Here is a 16,537-nt window from a genome sequence, read left to right as displayed (position 1 = left end):
GTGATAGATAATCAAGACATTCAAAGTATATTTTTAGAAAAGAATACTTTTCCACATGGAGGGCTCATGGCTTGTGTGTGTGTGTGTGTTCAATCTCTTATGTGCCAGGAATGTATATTTCCAATCAAAAATAGATGTTAGATGTTCAAATTTTGCTCTTGCCTGGGTCCTAGAAATAAGATAAATGTGAGGAATGTTGCTTATCTTTTTGCTTCCTTCATTACATGTATATGAAATATTTAACTCATCTTACTAGGGCCTGACACTTTCTTCCTTAGGTTTCTTACTTTATCTGCCATTATCCTTTCTGCTCTTAACTGTATTTTTTTTCCTGCTCCTGCGGTTTGTCTTTTATCCTTGATGGGGTAGGGAAGAAGTGAAGGCACATGCATGGGGTAGAACTGAGAGGATAGCAGGGAATAATGACTATAGACAATTAGTGAGCTTGGTAAATCAGAATTGACTGAATGATTGAATTCTGTATTTTTTTAAAGGCTCGAAACACCATTGTTTGCATTAATGTTTCTTCATACTTTGTTTTCTTCTTCATCATATCCAGATCAATAACCATTAAAAAACTTGACAATAATCAACAGCTAAATAGCATTATTTATATTAACATATTTTCATTTTCGATTCATTTCTTCCTCATTTGCAAATCAGTCAGAACCATTACAAAAACTTTACAGTAACCAACAGCTATGGATAATGAATATTTGTTATATTAAAACAATTGAAAGAATCTTATTTAGATCTTGCTTCTTTGTGTTTTCTCCCAGCTGCAATTGTAGTGGTTCTAACATATGTTGTTAAAAACCTTTTGGCACCATCAAGTGGAATAAGATAGAAGGTGCATCTGAGAATATGATAACTTTTAGTTAACTGGAATAATTGCAGGTAATGATCCATAGTGGCAAAATTGCAGAAATTTTCAAGCACAGAAATATTTTTCGGGAAGAATATGGAAATTGGGTAGGATATGAGTATACTGCTAATACTTTAATTACCCTTGAATCAATTTCAACAAGTCATTGTGTCAGGGAGTGGAGATCCAAGAAGGCAGAATACTTACCCTGGTCTAGTAGGGACTCAGATATGTGTCTTATGATAATAGTTACAAGTATAAGTAGGACCAGGGTACCAGCACAAACAGTAGAGTGTTTAATCTGTGTACATGTGTGTATTTGGCAGTTAAAAAAATCTTTGTGGAGGAAGGAACACCAGAGCAGAGTGTTAATGCTGTGGAAGGTGCAGTGGGGACTGGGGGTCGGGAAAGATGGGGGTAGGTAGGGTGGGGAGAAGTTACTGGGCCAAGGGAACAGCACTAATTTGGGAGCCTAGAATCTATTATGGATGCTTTGATATGTACATGAAATGATTGTGCTTGTTTTGATAGTAAAACCATGATTTGGTTGGTTAATAAATATCATTTATTAATTTAATTTGCTTTCTGAGAGTTATCATTTTTGCATGCATTTACAAGCTACTGAACTTTAAGACTCTAACATCTGCTGAGCTTTGTTTGTTCTAGAATTGGGGTGGGAAATGAGAATCAGAGAAGCCATCAACATCACAGGGTAGATTTAAATAATATATTTATTTATTTATTTATTTATTTATTTATTTATTTATTTATTTATTTATTTATGAGAGAGAGGCAGTGGGGACGGGCAAGGGTGGAAGGAGTGAGAGTCTCTCGATGTTGGGCTTGATCTCACAACCCTGAGATCACAGCCTGAGCCAAAAGCCGAGAGTTGAACACTTAACCAATTGTGCCACCTGGTGCCCCAGAGTAGAATTTTGACTGAATAAAACCTTAATTTTCAGAGTTTCCTCTGTCTTTAGTTTTTACTTTACCTTTCTCATAAAACTTTTGAAAAATCCAAAATGTGAATTGAAAAAAGTTTTTTTTCCACCTTTTCACATATTAGTTTATCTTGTGTTGGGTACATTTCTCCATAGACCAGTTTCTTTTTTATGGTAGTAGAGGGGATATTCTGACATAGGTAAGAGAGAGTCTGAGGTTACTTCCATCCTGGAGGATGAATATGTCTGGTAGAATTCCGGATGGCAATTTTGGAATGGAACACCTAAGGAATTCTAAAAAGACAGATAACATTTCCGTGAACCACTTAAGTCATTGGTTCCTAAATATCTGGTTCATTTTATAATCCTGTCCCATGTAGCAGCAGAACTATTGTCAATTGTATTACAAATTGCAGAGATTTGAATCAGTATGGAATGGTTAAAATTTTTTCATATAAAATACATTACCGTACCCTTTCTTCGCACTTGTAAGAGGAAATACTGAGTTTTGAAGTAGCAGATTAAGAAACCCCCTTTCTTAAGTTTTCCTGGAATAAATGGATGTTCTTGCAGTTACCAAGCTGTTCCCTTCTCCTTGAGACCACATCACATAGGCAGAAATATGTCCATCACCTTCTAAATCAGAGATCAGCAAAGGCATAATATAGCTTGGCACATCTCTGTAAATGGAATACCATGCACCAAAATGATGACATGAAAGATTTTCATGTTATATTGTTAAGAGAAAAACTTGGATTATAGGATAATATTATTAGTATAGGTATGTATTTGGAAGATAAAATAAATATTATAAATATGTATGCATAGCAAATATTTGTCATTTATCAAATGGTTAGCAATACACCATTTATCAAATGGATAACAGTATACTGGGTAATGGGATTGCAGGTGATCTTTTTGTTGTCTGTTTAGTGTCTATGTACATGCTTCTACTTATTTATATTTCTTACAGCTGCCAGTTGTGAAATGCATACTGTCAGTTATTGTGTCTCTTGTGGAGTGGAATTGTATAAGGCCACCCTCTTCTATGACTAGTGGCATCCGATTTTTTTTGAGATAGGCTGTGAGGTTAGGTAGTGGTCATGAAGCAAAGCTGTAGTTTTGAACTCAGCAGTGTTCTAGCCAACTGAATTAATTAACTTTCTTAAACACTTGCTATTCCAGTTACATTTTCATAGCAACAAAGACAAAAACAAAAACTACAGCTCTTGAGGTGGTAGTATATTGTGTAATAGATTTCAGGGTATTTACAGTTACTCTTACTTCTTATTTTTCATGTAAATGATATCCTGGAAATGGTTTTGGAAAGAAGAACACCCACAAATGTCTCATTTATTCCCATGAGTCCTTATACAGTTAGAGAAGCTCATAGCGGTTAGTCTGCAGCTACCTTTAATGGTATCTTCTGAGTTATATAGTCAGTGTCTTTGGAAATGAAAATTGATGATTTATTGTTTGATCTAGGTAGAAAGAAAATCATTTATTTTTCAGACAGCAATGGATAAATTCATCCAGAAGATCTGAAGCAGTGAAAAGAGGGCACTGACAGTTTCTATATGCTAAATAAATGCATTTAATTATTATTGTATTGGTAACATGCATATTATTTTTGTTAATCATTATTGTACTTGTTAATACTGGTCTTTTAACCTTTTTGTCAGGATGAGTCACTTTTAACTTCCCCAAACTTAAAACCTAGAGTGGGTTGGAAAGGGTGGAGAGGAGAGAGAGGGCACAAATGCTTACCCAAGATCCTGAGCTAAGGCAGCAGGGGGAAGTGGGCGGTGACAGCAAATTCCTTGCAACTCCTTGACTTAGGGTGGTGGGCAAGGAAGTTGTGGCAGTGGTAACTGGGCCATCTACCATGTAGAGCTTTGAGATTTATTGTAGAGTTTTTCTGTTGGTTGGGGATCTTGCATTAGTTTAACAAATATGTGTTGAATATTTATTAACCTACCAACATTTGGCTATTCTCATTGTTTTCTTTGTAAATTTCAGATTAATCGCGCTCCAAGCTTTGGAACTGATCAGAAAATAGACTATGATGTAAAAAGGGGAGTGCTGCTAAATGCACTAAAGCTACTAAACATCAGGTAAAGTATTTCCTCCATCATTTGGAAGGTTTTCACCACCTTTGGCATAGAACAATTACTTGTATGTGGAATTGGCTTGTAATTTTCTCGTATTTTATATTTTGAATTTCTTGATTCCATTCTTCAAACCCATTTAGTGTTTTCTTTTAAAATATCTTTTCCTCTCTACAAGCTGCTTTTCCTTCTCTCCATATCATGCTCTGAATCTGCAGTAAATATGGTTAAATTACAGTGTTTGTATAATTATTCAATATAGAATGTAATGTTGAATTGGAGAATACCTGAGGAAAATCTCTAGATTGTCTTCCTCACCTTACAAGAAGGAACTAAAGCAGAGTTCATTCAGGAAATTAAAAAAGTAACAACCCTCAAACACATGGATTTCCTACCTTTCTGTTCAGAGGTCTTCCCACTGTGTCATGCTGCCTGGGTAAACAGAAGAAAGAGGCAGTTGTTAAGGCAAGGTTAACCTTCCCATTGAAAAGTATAGACAGGAATTCCTTTTTTTTTTTTTTTTTTTTTTTGTTAAAGCTGGATAATAGTCCATTGTATGTATATACCACATTTTCTTTATCATCCATCTGCTGATGAACATTTAGTTTGCTTCTGTGTCTTGGCTATTGTGAATAATGCTGTAATGAGCATGGGAGTGCGGGTATATTTTTGCATCCTGATTTCAACTCCTTTGGATGTATACTCAGAAGGGGGATTGCTGCACCAACAGAATATTATTAGGCTGGTGGCGGTGTACATGATCATGGATCTCAAATATTTGAAATGCTATTTTGTAGAAAAGCTTTTGGTTCATTATGAAAGAAATTTGTTAGAAGTTTAATTGAACTGCTTAATGAGGTAGTGAGTTGTCTGCCATTATAAGTGTTCAAACAGTGTTTAGGGTGTTGGATTAAAGGACCTCTGAGGTCATTTAAGCCCAGGGATTTTATGATTTCAATTGATTCTAGTCAATTTAAAGAATTGATAATAAAGGGAGTCATTTAAAGAACTCTAAAAGAGTTGTGGGATGCTTCCAGGCAATTTATTTATTTTAAATGTTTCCAAGCATTTAGCAGTTGCCTGCTTGAGAAGTAGCTTTATATGGAAAGCATTATTAAAAGAAGAGATTGATACATAAATTTGTTTTTTTCCCCTATTTTTTTGATAGATAAATTTGTTAAGAAATTTTCATATGGCCCCTTCTTTTGTTTGATCAAAGAATGATTTGCCTCAATTTAACTTACATTTCAATTATCCTAAAAGAAATGAATAGAAGAGATATAGAAAGTGAAATTTTTGTTTATTTAGCTTACACGAGTACATCAAATATTTTAGATTATTCAAACAGTATACCTATACATTCTTTTTTTTTGCATTTACTATTATTATATAAGTAGGCCTTATGTTTTTTGTTTTTGTTTTTTGCATGTCTTTGCCAACCAATTCAGGATATAATCTATGGGTGTTTTTTGTCTTCTTAAAAGTGAGATATACATACTTCAAATAGTGAGAAATTTCTAGACTTAAAAATAAGGGAAAGTTGGAATTCATTTTTCTTATTTTTCTTAGTGTTGTTCCACTAAGAGAATTTAATACAATTCTTAGCATTTCAAGCATATGCTAATGAAGTTGACATTATAGATGCGCCTTTTCTCTCCATCCAGATGGAATGCTCCATGGGCATATATGTGTTAGACTTGTCTTTCAAGTCTGCACAATTCTTAATACAACGTTTTACTTATAGTATGGCTTCATATATACCCCAAAGTTCATTTTGTAAGCATATACTTTTAATCTGAAGAAAATCCAAAAGAATATAGATTGCTCAGAGTATTCCATCACAACCCCTGGGAATACAGAACCTCCAGTTTACTATATGGAGACCCATATTTGATGGATGATTAGATGAATATGATGTATATTCATATACATATATATACATATGTATTCAAATACATACACATACATACATATATATACATATATATTCATATATATATATTCACACTTCTCATACTCTTGGTTATTAACACATTGATTCATATCCCCACTGTGTCTCCTCTTCTGCTAATTCTTGTCACAGGGATAAGATCAGGGCTTATTTGAATGACTGTGTTTTATATTTATATTTATATTTCAGGACCAGTGATAAAAGGAGAAACTTGGCCAAACAAAAGGCTGAAGCTCAAAGGAGGCTTTATGGTCAAAATTCAATAAAAAGGCTCTTACCAGGTTCCTCAGACTGGGAACAGCAGAGACATCAGTTAGAGAGGCGGAAAGAAGAGTTGGTATGAAAATTTTAACAATATACCCACAGTTTGAATTGCATAATTCACTGGTCAGATTTTATTTGTAAAATTTCTTCATTTGTAGAAAGAGAGACTCGCTCAATTACGAAAGCAGATTTTAAAAGAGGAACATGAAAATCGGCATATGGGGAATTATAGGTAACTGCTTCCATTTTCTTAGAGATTGAAGAAGTAAAGCGTCAAAACAACTATTCCACATTTTCAACCTTTTAGACTTATTTTGAGCACTGTTTGTTTCATTCCTGCTAGCCAGCTTCATGGGTGGTTGTATGAGATCTTTTAAATCTGATGCTACCCTGTGACCTTATTTACTCATACTGTAGTATTTTGAGAAAGTCAGGTTTTAGGTCTCCTAGTTTTCTTTCTGTCAGTTCGGAGTGGTTGCTCTAACACCATCAACAACAACTCTGAGAACACACTCTTCTCATTCTACATCTCTCCTCTCCTCTTCTTCGGATGAGCACATTCCACCACCCCAAAAGAGATTCTCAGGATTAATGCCCACATTCTTGTACATGTCAGTAACCACACTGTGACTGCACACTTCCAGATTATCCCTCACACCTGCTCTCTCCCATGAAGAGCTGTATTTCTTCAATATGCCCAATTGCAATTCTTCTCCAACCACCACACCACAACCAAACCCTTATACACTATGCTTTCTGAAGCCTCATTTTTTAATAACCTTTCTCTAGATAACTTTAATTTGTGTAGGTAACTAATGAAAATTTGTGTGAATTTCTTACAACTGCATTCATCTTTATTTCTAGCACCTAGTAAAGTAACTGGCAGAGAGTAGGTGGTCAAGGAATATCTATGTAATTGAACTTAACTCTTGCACTACAAGAGCTTCTTTTAAACAAGTTGGTTTATCTGATTTATTGTAGACGAATTTATCCTCCTGAAGATAAAACTCTGCTTGAAAAGTATGAGAATTTGTTGGCTGTTGCCTTTCAGACCTTCCTTTCAGGGAGAGCAGCTTCATTCCAGCGAGAGCTGAATAATCCTTTGAAACGGATGAAGGTAAAGGAACGAATGTTTATAAAGAGAAAAATGAATGAGGCCAAATAATGTCTTTAAAAACAACCCACCTTAGTCCCACATATAAAAACATTAGTTTTAAGATGCACTTTCCTTCTATTTTAACAGTTGGTAGCATTTCATAACCAACCGAGTAATTTCATAAATAAGATGTCTTAACGGGACAAATTATGCAGTAGAGAATGTTGGCATTATGTTGTAATATCAATCTATTGTGATAAAGATGTCTTCTTACAGAGGTGTGTATATGTAACTGAATAAAAAAAATCCATTGAATTAACCTAGTGTTTTGCGATGCTCTCGTTATTTGGATTGTAAGTAACATTATACAATACTTTTTCATCTAATATACTGCATAGATCTGGCATTTGAGAATTAAAACACACACACACACACACACACACACTCTCTTTATCAAAATGTCTATCAGTTATCTTTTGTAGCATAATAAACCATTTATTTGCTCATATTCTGTAATCTTGGCTGGGCTCAGCTGAGTAGTTCTTCAGCTTGGCTTGCTTGGAGTGAATCATAGTTGCATTTATTTGGAAGCTCAACTGGGGCTGGAAATCCAGGAAGGCTTCACTCACATGTCTGGTGCCTCAGTTAAGATAGCTGGACTATCTGGGGAGCTGGCTCGATGTCTTTTTCTCTTTACATGATTTCTTAGCAAGGTAGCCAGATCTTAAAACATGGTAACTTGGAGTTTCAAAAGAAAGCATTTCAAGAGGACAAACCCAGTGTGTAAGTGCTAATCAAGCCTCTGCTTGCATTGTGCTTGCTAAAGTCTCATTAGACAAATAAGCTTATGTGGACTCATTAAAATGTACTTTATGTTACTGGACGTTTCACTACAGTGATAACCTCCCATCTCTTGGATACCCTGTTATATTGAGTGATTCAAAAATGATAAAGTTTCTTATAGATAGATTTTGCTATGGTCTTTTCACTCAAATTCTGCAACAAAATATAGAGCCACTTTTGAGCTGGTTACACCTAACAGACAGAAGCAGAAGGAATACTGTATACCTCAATGTTCTTTTCCTCCAAAAGTCTTTCTTTTGACATACACAAATGTTTCCACCAGTAGAATTATATTCTGTGGCCCTTTTGCTTTTCTTGATCAAGACAGTAGGAGACCTTTGTTCATTTTCTGTCACCTGTTTTGTACTGTTATTTGTCTCTCCTGTGGATACAGCATCTGTTTCATGTTCTTATTACTCTGCTCTCCTAACCCCACTTTTTCTGCTAGAAAACCTAGGAATTTTGGAGCCAGATAGACCTACATTCAAATTTCAGCTCCCCAATGTGTTAATTATGTAACCTTAAACTAAACTATTTGATCAATAGTTTGCTCATCACTAATATTGTAGTATTAAAACTATACTGGACAGGTTGGTGGTTAAATTAAAATTGAGGTTAATTAAAATGGTCTGTTTAAAGTTCTTGTCACATAATAGGCTTCAAATCTTAATTCCTGTCTTTCTTGTCTTCTTCAAAATCTAGTTTAGATGTCACCACTTTGCCTGCCCTATTCTGTTGGTTCGTGAGCCTCTTATACAAATATCACACTATCTTCAGTACTGTTACTTTTGGCTTTTCTAGGTCCTTTATGCTTCCATATACATTTTAGAATCGACTTGATTTTAAATTTTGATTGATTTTTGTATTGCAAACTAGCTGCTGGGATTTTAATTGGGACTGTGAGGAATCTATATTAACAGTAATATTAACAATACTGAGGAATTAACAGTACTGCGTCTTCTGATTCATTAATATGGCATATCTGTCCATCTCCATCAACTCTCCAAGTTGAGTCTTCAGTTACTCAACTGTGTTTATAGTTCTTGGTGTATAGTTTCTGCACATCTTTAAATTTTTTCTTAAGTATTTGATGTTTTTGCGACTATTGCCAGTAATATAATTTTTAAAATTTTTCATTTTTAAATTTGTTTTCAAGATGTAAACATCTGATTTTTTTGTATATTGCCCTTGTATCTAGCAATTTTTACATATTATATTTTTATTAACTGCCATCCTAAGTTAATTTCTGTTTTTTATTTGGTTATTTAGAAGTTTCTTGCTTGATTTCCATACATTAAAAATTTCTCGCTTTATTTTTGTTAAAAATTTCTAGTTTATTTCATTGGTATTAGAAAATATTCTGATTTCAGTATTTTAAAATGAATTGATACTTGTTTTAACTCAATAGAGTACTTATTTTTGTGAATGTTCCAAGTGTATGTGAAAATAATGTGCTGCTACAGGTGTTGCTTATAGAGTTTTATGCATGTCATAAGTAAATTTGGCGATTACTGTTGTTCAATTATTCTATATCCTTTTTAATTTTTTTGGCCTACTAGTTCTAGCAATTACTGAGAGAGATTGTTAAAACTTCCAACTATGATTGTGGATTTAATTCTGTCAATTTTTGTTTCATACACTTTGAAGTTATGAAGATGTCTTTCTAAACTTTTCTAAGGAAAAGTTTACCTTTCCCTTCGATAATATCCCACGTCATAAAGTTTACTTCGTGTGACTAATGTAGCCAACTAGTTTCTTTCTTATGGTTACTGTTTAAATGACGTATCTTTCCATCTATTTATCAACTTATCTCTGTTCTTATATTTAAAATATGTCTGGTATTTACCATGTAGTTGGGTCATATTTGCTTTAAAATTCAGTCTGACAGTATCTGTCTCAATCATTTCACACATTTACTGGTAGAGGTGGGTTTATGTCTACCCTCTTGCTCTTTGTTCTCTAGTCTATCTGTTCATTATTTTTTTGTTGCTCCCTTTATTCTTATGGAAAAATCAATTATTTTTTTGTTATACTATTTTATCATCTCTTTTTGGCTTTTAGTTATATTGTAGCATAATCTTTTTAAAAAGAAATTACAATATACATCCTTAAATTATAATAACCAACCTTGAATAAGAACCATAACAGTTGAGTTTCATTTAGTGTCTCCCTCTGACTTTGTGCTGTTAACATATATTTTACTTTGACTTTTGTTGCAAACCTCAGAATACATTGTTAGTATTGTCTAAGCAATCAGTGGTCTTCAATAGTTTTCTAACTGACCTTCCTGTTTGCTCACATATATACCCTTTCTTGTGTCCTTCATCCTGTTACGCAGATTCACGCTTCTAACAAGGGTTATCCTTCTTCAGTTTGAGGAAACTTTCTTTATGCTTCATATTCCTTGTAGCATAAGTGTGGTGTTGATTAACTTTCTCTCTGTCTCTCTTGTTTTTTGGTCAGAAGTTGTCTTTCATTTTGTCTTCTTTTTTACGTGGAGCTTAACTGGGCATAGAATTCTATCTTGGCAGGTTTTTATAGATGTCACTTATTTGTCTTCTGGTTCCTGTTGTTTCTATTCAGAATTCAACCATTATTATTTTTGTCTTCTTTCTGAGTGTATTATGTCTTTTTCCCTGGCTGCTTTTTTCCCCCAGCATTTTGACTTTGATGTGTTTATGTGTGGCTTTCTTTGTATTAATACTGCTTATAATTTTCTCAATTTTTTGAAGCTCTGGGTTAATGTATTTCATTGGTTTTGGAAAATTTGCCTCCATTATTTCTACAGATATTGCTCCTGCATTTTTTTGTTTTTGTCTTTCTATGGGACTCTAAGTACATATATATTAGGTCATTGGACAACATCCCATGTATCTTTGATACTCTGTTTTGTTTTTCCTTTCTTTGTCTTTCTGTGTGCTTCAGTTTGGATAATTTCCACTGACATATCTTTGCTGTGCCCAGTCTGCCATGAGCATATCCAATCACTTCTTAATTTTTGATTATATTTTTCAACTCAAGAATGTCCATTTGGTTTTTTAAGCCTCATTTCTCTGTTGAAATTCTGCATCTTCCACTCATTTTGTTCATTTTTCACCAATTTTCTTTAACATGTATATAGTAGTCATTTTAAAAATCCTTGTTTGTTAATTTTAACATCTGGATCATTTAAAAATGATCTTTAAAATGTTTTTTTCCTTTTTATCATGGGTCAAATTTTCCTGTTATTTTGGATATCCTACTATTTTTATTTGTTTGACAGTGTCTATAAAAGAATCATAAAAATTGAACTGATATTATTTTTTCCAAAAAAAGGTATATCTTTCTTCTTTCAGGGTGCTAAGGTAAGGGACTAATCACTTTGAGCCAAAGAAAAGTTGAACAAAAGCAAAAATCAACAAGTGGAACAACATCAAACTTAAAAGCTTCTGCACAACAAAAGAAATAATCAACAACATGAAAAGGCAACCTGCAGAATAGGAGAAAATATATATGATAAGGGGTTAATATCCAAAATATTTAAAGAACTCATGCAACTGTATACCAACAACAACCACCAAAAAAATGGGCAGAGGAGCTAAATGGACATTTTTTTTTTTTCCCGAAGAAGACATCCAAATGTCCAACAGGTACATGAGAAAATGCTCAGCATCACTAATCGTCAGCGAAATACAAATCAAAACCACAATGAAGTACCATCTCACACCTGTTAGAATGGCTATCATTAAGAAGACAAGAAATAGCAAGTGTTGGTGAGGATGTGGAGAAAAGGGAACCCTTGTTTACTGTTGGTGGGACTATAAATTGGTTCAGCCACTATGGAAAGCAATCTGGAGGTTCCTCAAAAAGTTAAAAATAGATCTAACATATGATCCAGCAATTCCACTTCTGGGTTATGCCCAAAGGAAATGAAAACAGAATATCAAAGTGATACATTCACTCCCATGTTTATTGCAGCATTATCCACAGTAGCCAGGATTTGGAAACAATGTAAGTGACTGTCAGTGGGTGAATGGGTAAAGATGATGTGGCATATATGTACAATGGAATATTTTCAGCCATGAGGAAGAAGGAAGTCCTGTCATTGTGACAACGTTGATGGACCTTGAGAACATTATGCAATACTATAGGATTTCACTTATATGTGGAATTCAAAAAAGCCAAACTCATAAAAACAGTGAAATGGTGGTTACCAGAGTTCAAGCGTGGGGGAATAAGAGAGAGATTGTTTAAGGATACAATCTTGCAACTAGTAGAAAATAAGTCCTAGAGATCTAATGCACAGTATCGTGACTATAGACAATATTGTATTCTAATCATCAAACTTGCTAAGAGAACAGATATTTATTATTCCAGCCACAGAAAAGAAATGATAGTCATGTGATGTGATGGAGAAGCTCACTATTACTACAATGACAATCATATTAAATTTATAAATGTATCTTTACACACGTTATATGTCAAATTTATTTCTATTAAAAAAAAAAAAAAGAAAAGTTGAACTTGGTCCAGTCTGGCTTGTAGTAGTTTTAGTTTCCCAACTTGTTTCAAGGGTCTCAAGGATGAAATTTATTCAGTCTTTGTTATGGACCTCATTTTCTATTGGTATCTAAAAACTGTAAGACTGCAGAGGAGTACTACTGGCTTTCACATGCCTCTATCTTCCTACTCCACTACATACTCACTAAAATTGCTGTCAGACAGACCCAGCAGGTGAAGAGCACAAGCTCTGTTGGACGGTTCTAGATGTTACACTAGCCCACATGACCATTGAAAACTCTATGAGATTCTCTTTATCCCAGCCTGTTACGGATGTGGTCTCTGCCCACCTGTGTTCAGACTTGACAAATGATCCCAAAGTAGAAAACGGCTACTCATCTCTGCTTACTTGGAACTTTCCGCACTCTGGTATTTAGTTTATTTTACACTACTTTTTATCCACAGCTTTCTGATGTCTTAAAAAATATGATTGTTTAGTTTATCTGTCTTTTTCTAGCTGCTATAATGAAAGTATTACCTATTATGATCTTTCTCCTAAGCAGAAACAGAACTCTTTGAGTTTCTTTTTAACTGTCTTGTGCTGCTGTCACAGGAATTCATTGTAGGGTTATTGTTTAATCAAAATATTATAGCAAAACTATTTTGGTATTTTAATAGCTAAGCTTTATTGGATTGGGATGAAGAGTAACTTATTTTACAAATTTCCATTGCACAGTGGGATTTCTAGTTTCTTCAAAAACCTTTTTATAAGAGACACTGAAATATATCATAAATATGTAAATGGAGATGTAATATTTTTATAGGTTGAATAAATAGCTCAAAGAAGCCATTGATTATACCTCTTTCAGTGTAACTATTATACTCCTATTGCTCTGGTTTGCTCAGAATCTGTTTCAGTATATGTTTTTATAACTTTTCCCCTTGACTTCACAATGACTCTAGAAGAGCAAGTATTACTCCCATAGAATGAAAATCTTTCATAAAGTTCTAAAAATACTCTTGCACAATAGTTAAAATTTTGGAAGAGTTACCTTATATTATGCCCATTTACCAAATACTAACATTAGATTGTTCTAAAGGGAGCTATTAGGCCAATTGTCAATTTGCTTCTGAAGTTGTAATATTATTTTGCACTAATTAATATAGAAATGATTGATGAAATTGTGCTCTGGAAAACTAGAGTGAACTTTTGGAAATTTTAAAATGTTCAATAGGCTAATTTATTGAAGTATTGTACTCTAAGATTTTAATAGTGTACTAGAACATAAGGATACATTTGTTTATGATATTAATGCATAATAAATTTCAGCTATGTATTATTTATATGCCAGATTTTAGTGAAGGTTTCTTCAAGAGATTTTTCCATGACTCTTTCTCTCTCGTTTGATCTGAGCAATCTTCATCAAATAGTGCTAGGACTCCTTGTTGCACACTATTTTATGGAGATTAATGACCTTGGAAAAATTCTAGAGTCCATTAGTGATCACAATTTTAATATTTTTTTAAGGAAGAAGATATTTTGGACCTTTTGGAACAATGTGAAATTGACGATGAAAAATTGATGGGCAAAACTGCCAAGCCTCGAGGACCAAAGGTGCAGTACCTCTACATTCTTTATTATCAAAGTAGCTGCTACTAAGTACAGTTGATTTTACCTTTATAGTTCTTACTGTAAGAATGATGCCACTTTCAAAGAACTGTATGGACTGTGTGTCTGGTGCATAGAGTTAGCGAGCTATATTCAGTAGAAGTTTTGTTTTGTTAGTTTCCCTCATTTTTTATATTTTTTAAAGGTTTTATTTATCTCTTTGACAGAGAGAGAGAGCACAAGTAGGTAGAGTGGCAGGCAGAGGGAGAGGGAGAAGCAGGCTCCTTGCTGAGCAGAGAGGCAGAGAGCCTGATGTGGGGCTCAGTCCCAGGACCCTGGGATCACGACTTGAGCCAAAGGCAGATGCTTAACTGACTGAGCCCACCCAGGTGCTCCAAGTTTCCCTCATTTTTTAATTCTTTCCCTAATGCTAGTGAAAACTCTATCAGTTAGGGCCGAGAGGGACTTAAAACTAGTACCCTTATTCTGTACTCAGTATTACATTTTTCTCATATCTCTAGACTTAAAATTATCAGAGATGTGTAGCATTATAGGTAAGGCAAATCATGACTCTGGAAATCCTCATGGAGCCCCACTTATTGTTGACCCAGTAACACTGAAATTGTGTTAGTTAAAATAGGCATGGTTTCTAGGAATAAACAGAAAGCCGTCATCCAAGCAAAAATGGACTGGTGTTTGCTTTACCTTCATCCTCTTTAGTGATGATCTACCCGCTCCTTTTGTATATGTTGAAGTCCTTGCTAGTAGAGTAGGAAAGTGTTGAATTTGTAAAATCTTGGAGACTTTTTTATTCACTTGTTATCGTTATTGTTGTTGTTTTAGTTTACATTTCAGCAATACAGAGCTATCGCTATTTCCTTACACACATCATCATGCTCTGTCATGCTTTTTTCCATGCCTCTGGAATGCCTTCCTATTTAAAAAAAAAAAATCCATTCATTGATTGATTACAGATCCCCTCCTAATCCAGCTGAACCATTGCTGCCTTTGTGAAATCTTCCCTCCCTCCCCTAGTTAGACTGAGATCTTCCTTCTTCTGCTGCTGCAAATAACACTTTAAAAACAGTCGTGACAATTGTGTGCATGTTTGCTTTAGAATGAACTTGTAAGTACTTTGAGGGTAGGAAGCATGTTGTCATCTCTAGCACCTTGCACATTGTTTGGCACTTAGAAGGTTATCCAAAGCCATTAGTTAAATGTGTCCACAAGGACCTCATTGGCTAGTGGAACACAGATGGGTGAACCAAGGTCCAGGGTGTATTGTGGCAAGTGCTGTAATAAAGGGCGTGGAAAGTGCTACAACAGCATAGAGAAGAAAGGGATTGGTAACCTGTGGATGGTTTCATAAAGGAAGTGACATTGGAATTGGGTCTTAAAAAACGAGTAGTGCTCTGAACATTTAGGAGCAGGGGAAGGATATTCAGGGTAGAGGGAATATTAAGGCAAGGACATGGAGGTGTGACTTTGCATAGAGTATTGGAGAAAAAAGAAAGAATTTGGTATCACTCAAATGGAAGATTCCTGGGGAGTAAAATAGTACAAGATGAACCTGGTGAAAGATATGTATCTGGTGGAGATCAGAGACCTTGGATGTCAGGCACCCTTCTTCTGAAATATGTGCTTTATACTGAAGAATTATGGACAATGCTGTTGATAATGCTTCTAATATATTTTAGAGTATCTGTAAAAGTGAAAGAGTATCTGTAAAAGTGAAAAAAATCTGAAAAAGCTTTGTGTATTAATTATTGCAATTCAGCAAACCAGTTGTGAGACAACTTAGGGGCACAATATTTATGGAAGAATGGCAAATTCAAAGGCCCTGAGACAGCCATCTATCATACTTTGCTTCACTAAACAAGGCTTATCATCCAAATAAAATATAAGCTCCTGGAAGACAGAATTCACATTGTATATTTTTTTCAACCCCTCTTATTCTAGGCAAGTAGTAGAAACTAGCTGTTTGTTGAAATGAAATGAATTGGCTAGTTTCTGTAGGTATTAATGCTGGTAGTATTTCAAAGTGGTTGAAAGCTGCATAATCAGTCTGAAGTAAAAGCATTTTATAACCTTTTTTTTTTAAGATTTTATTTATTTATTTGACAGAGAGAGAGACAGCCAGCAAGAGAGGGAACACAGGCAGGGGGGGGTGGGAGAGGAAGAAGCAGACTCCCAGCAGAGGGGCCTGATGTGGGGCTCGATCCCAGGACTCTGGGATCACTCCCTGAGCCGAAGGTAGATGCTTGACAACTGAGCCACTCAGGCGCCCCAGCATTTTGTAACTTTTAACTTTATGTACACTGAGGGTCTGGGGTGAGCCAAACTTCAAAGCAACCTTTTATTTTAGAGGGATGATATCACAT

At 34.7% G+C, this 16,537-nt stretch overlaps 1 protein-coding gene across 8 annotated transcripts in view; it reads left to right on the top strand.

Annotated features, from left to right (window-relative positions):
* TTLL7 (tubulin tyrosine ligase like 7) overlaps positions 1-16,537 on the top strand; it is a 196,314-nt gene that overhangs the window by 128,623 nt on the left and 51,154 nt on the right. For all 8 annotated transcript variants that reach the window (XR_015726274.1, XR_015726275.1, XM_087866046.1 and 5 more), the window contains 5 exons: positions 3,826-3,920; positions 6,055-6,202; positions 6,288-6,361; positions 7,111-7,246; positions 14,076-14,162. Coding sequence is in view for 6 of the 8 variants with exons in the window: in XM_087866046.1 (XP_087722172.1) it covers positions 3,826-3,920; positions 6,055-6,202; positions 6,288-6,361; positions 7,111-7,246; positions 14,076-14,162 (540 nt within the window). In the remaining 2 variants the exon portion in view is untranslated. The remainder of the gene's footprint in view (positions 1-3,825; positions 3,921-6,054; positions 6,203-6,287; positions 6,362-7,110; positions 7,247-14,075; positions 14,163-16,537) is intronic.

Source organism: Ursus americanus, chromosome 12, assembly GCF_024610735.1.
Source record: "Ursus americanus isolate L20-20 chromosome 12, mUrsAme1.1.p, whole genome shotgun sequence".
In the NCBI taxonomy this organism is placed as follows: domain Eukaryota; kingdom Metazoa; phylum Chordata; class Mammalia; order Carnivora; family Ursidae; genus Ursus; species Ursus americanus.
Note: the sequence above shows the minus strand (reverse complement) of the source record. Positions and strands in the feature narration are given on the sequence as shown.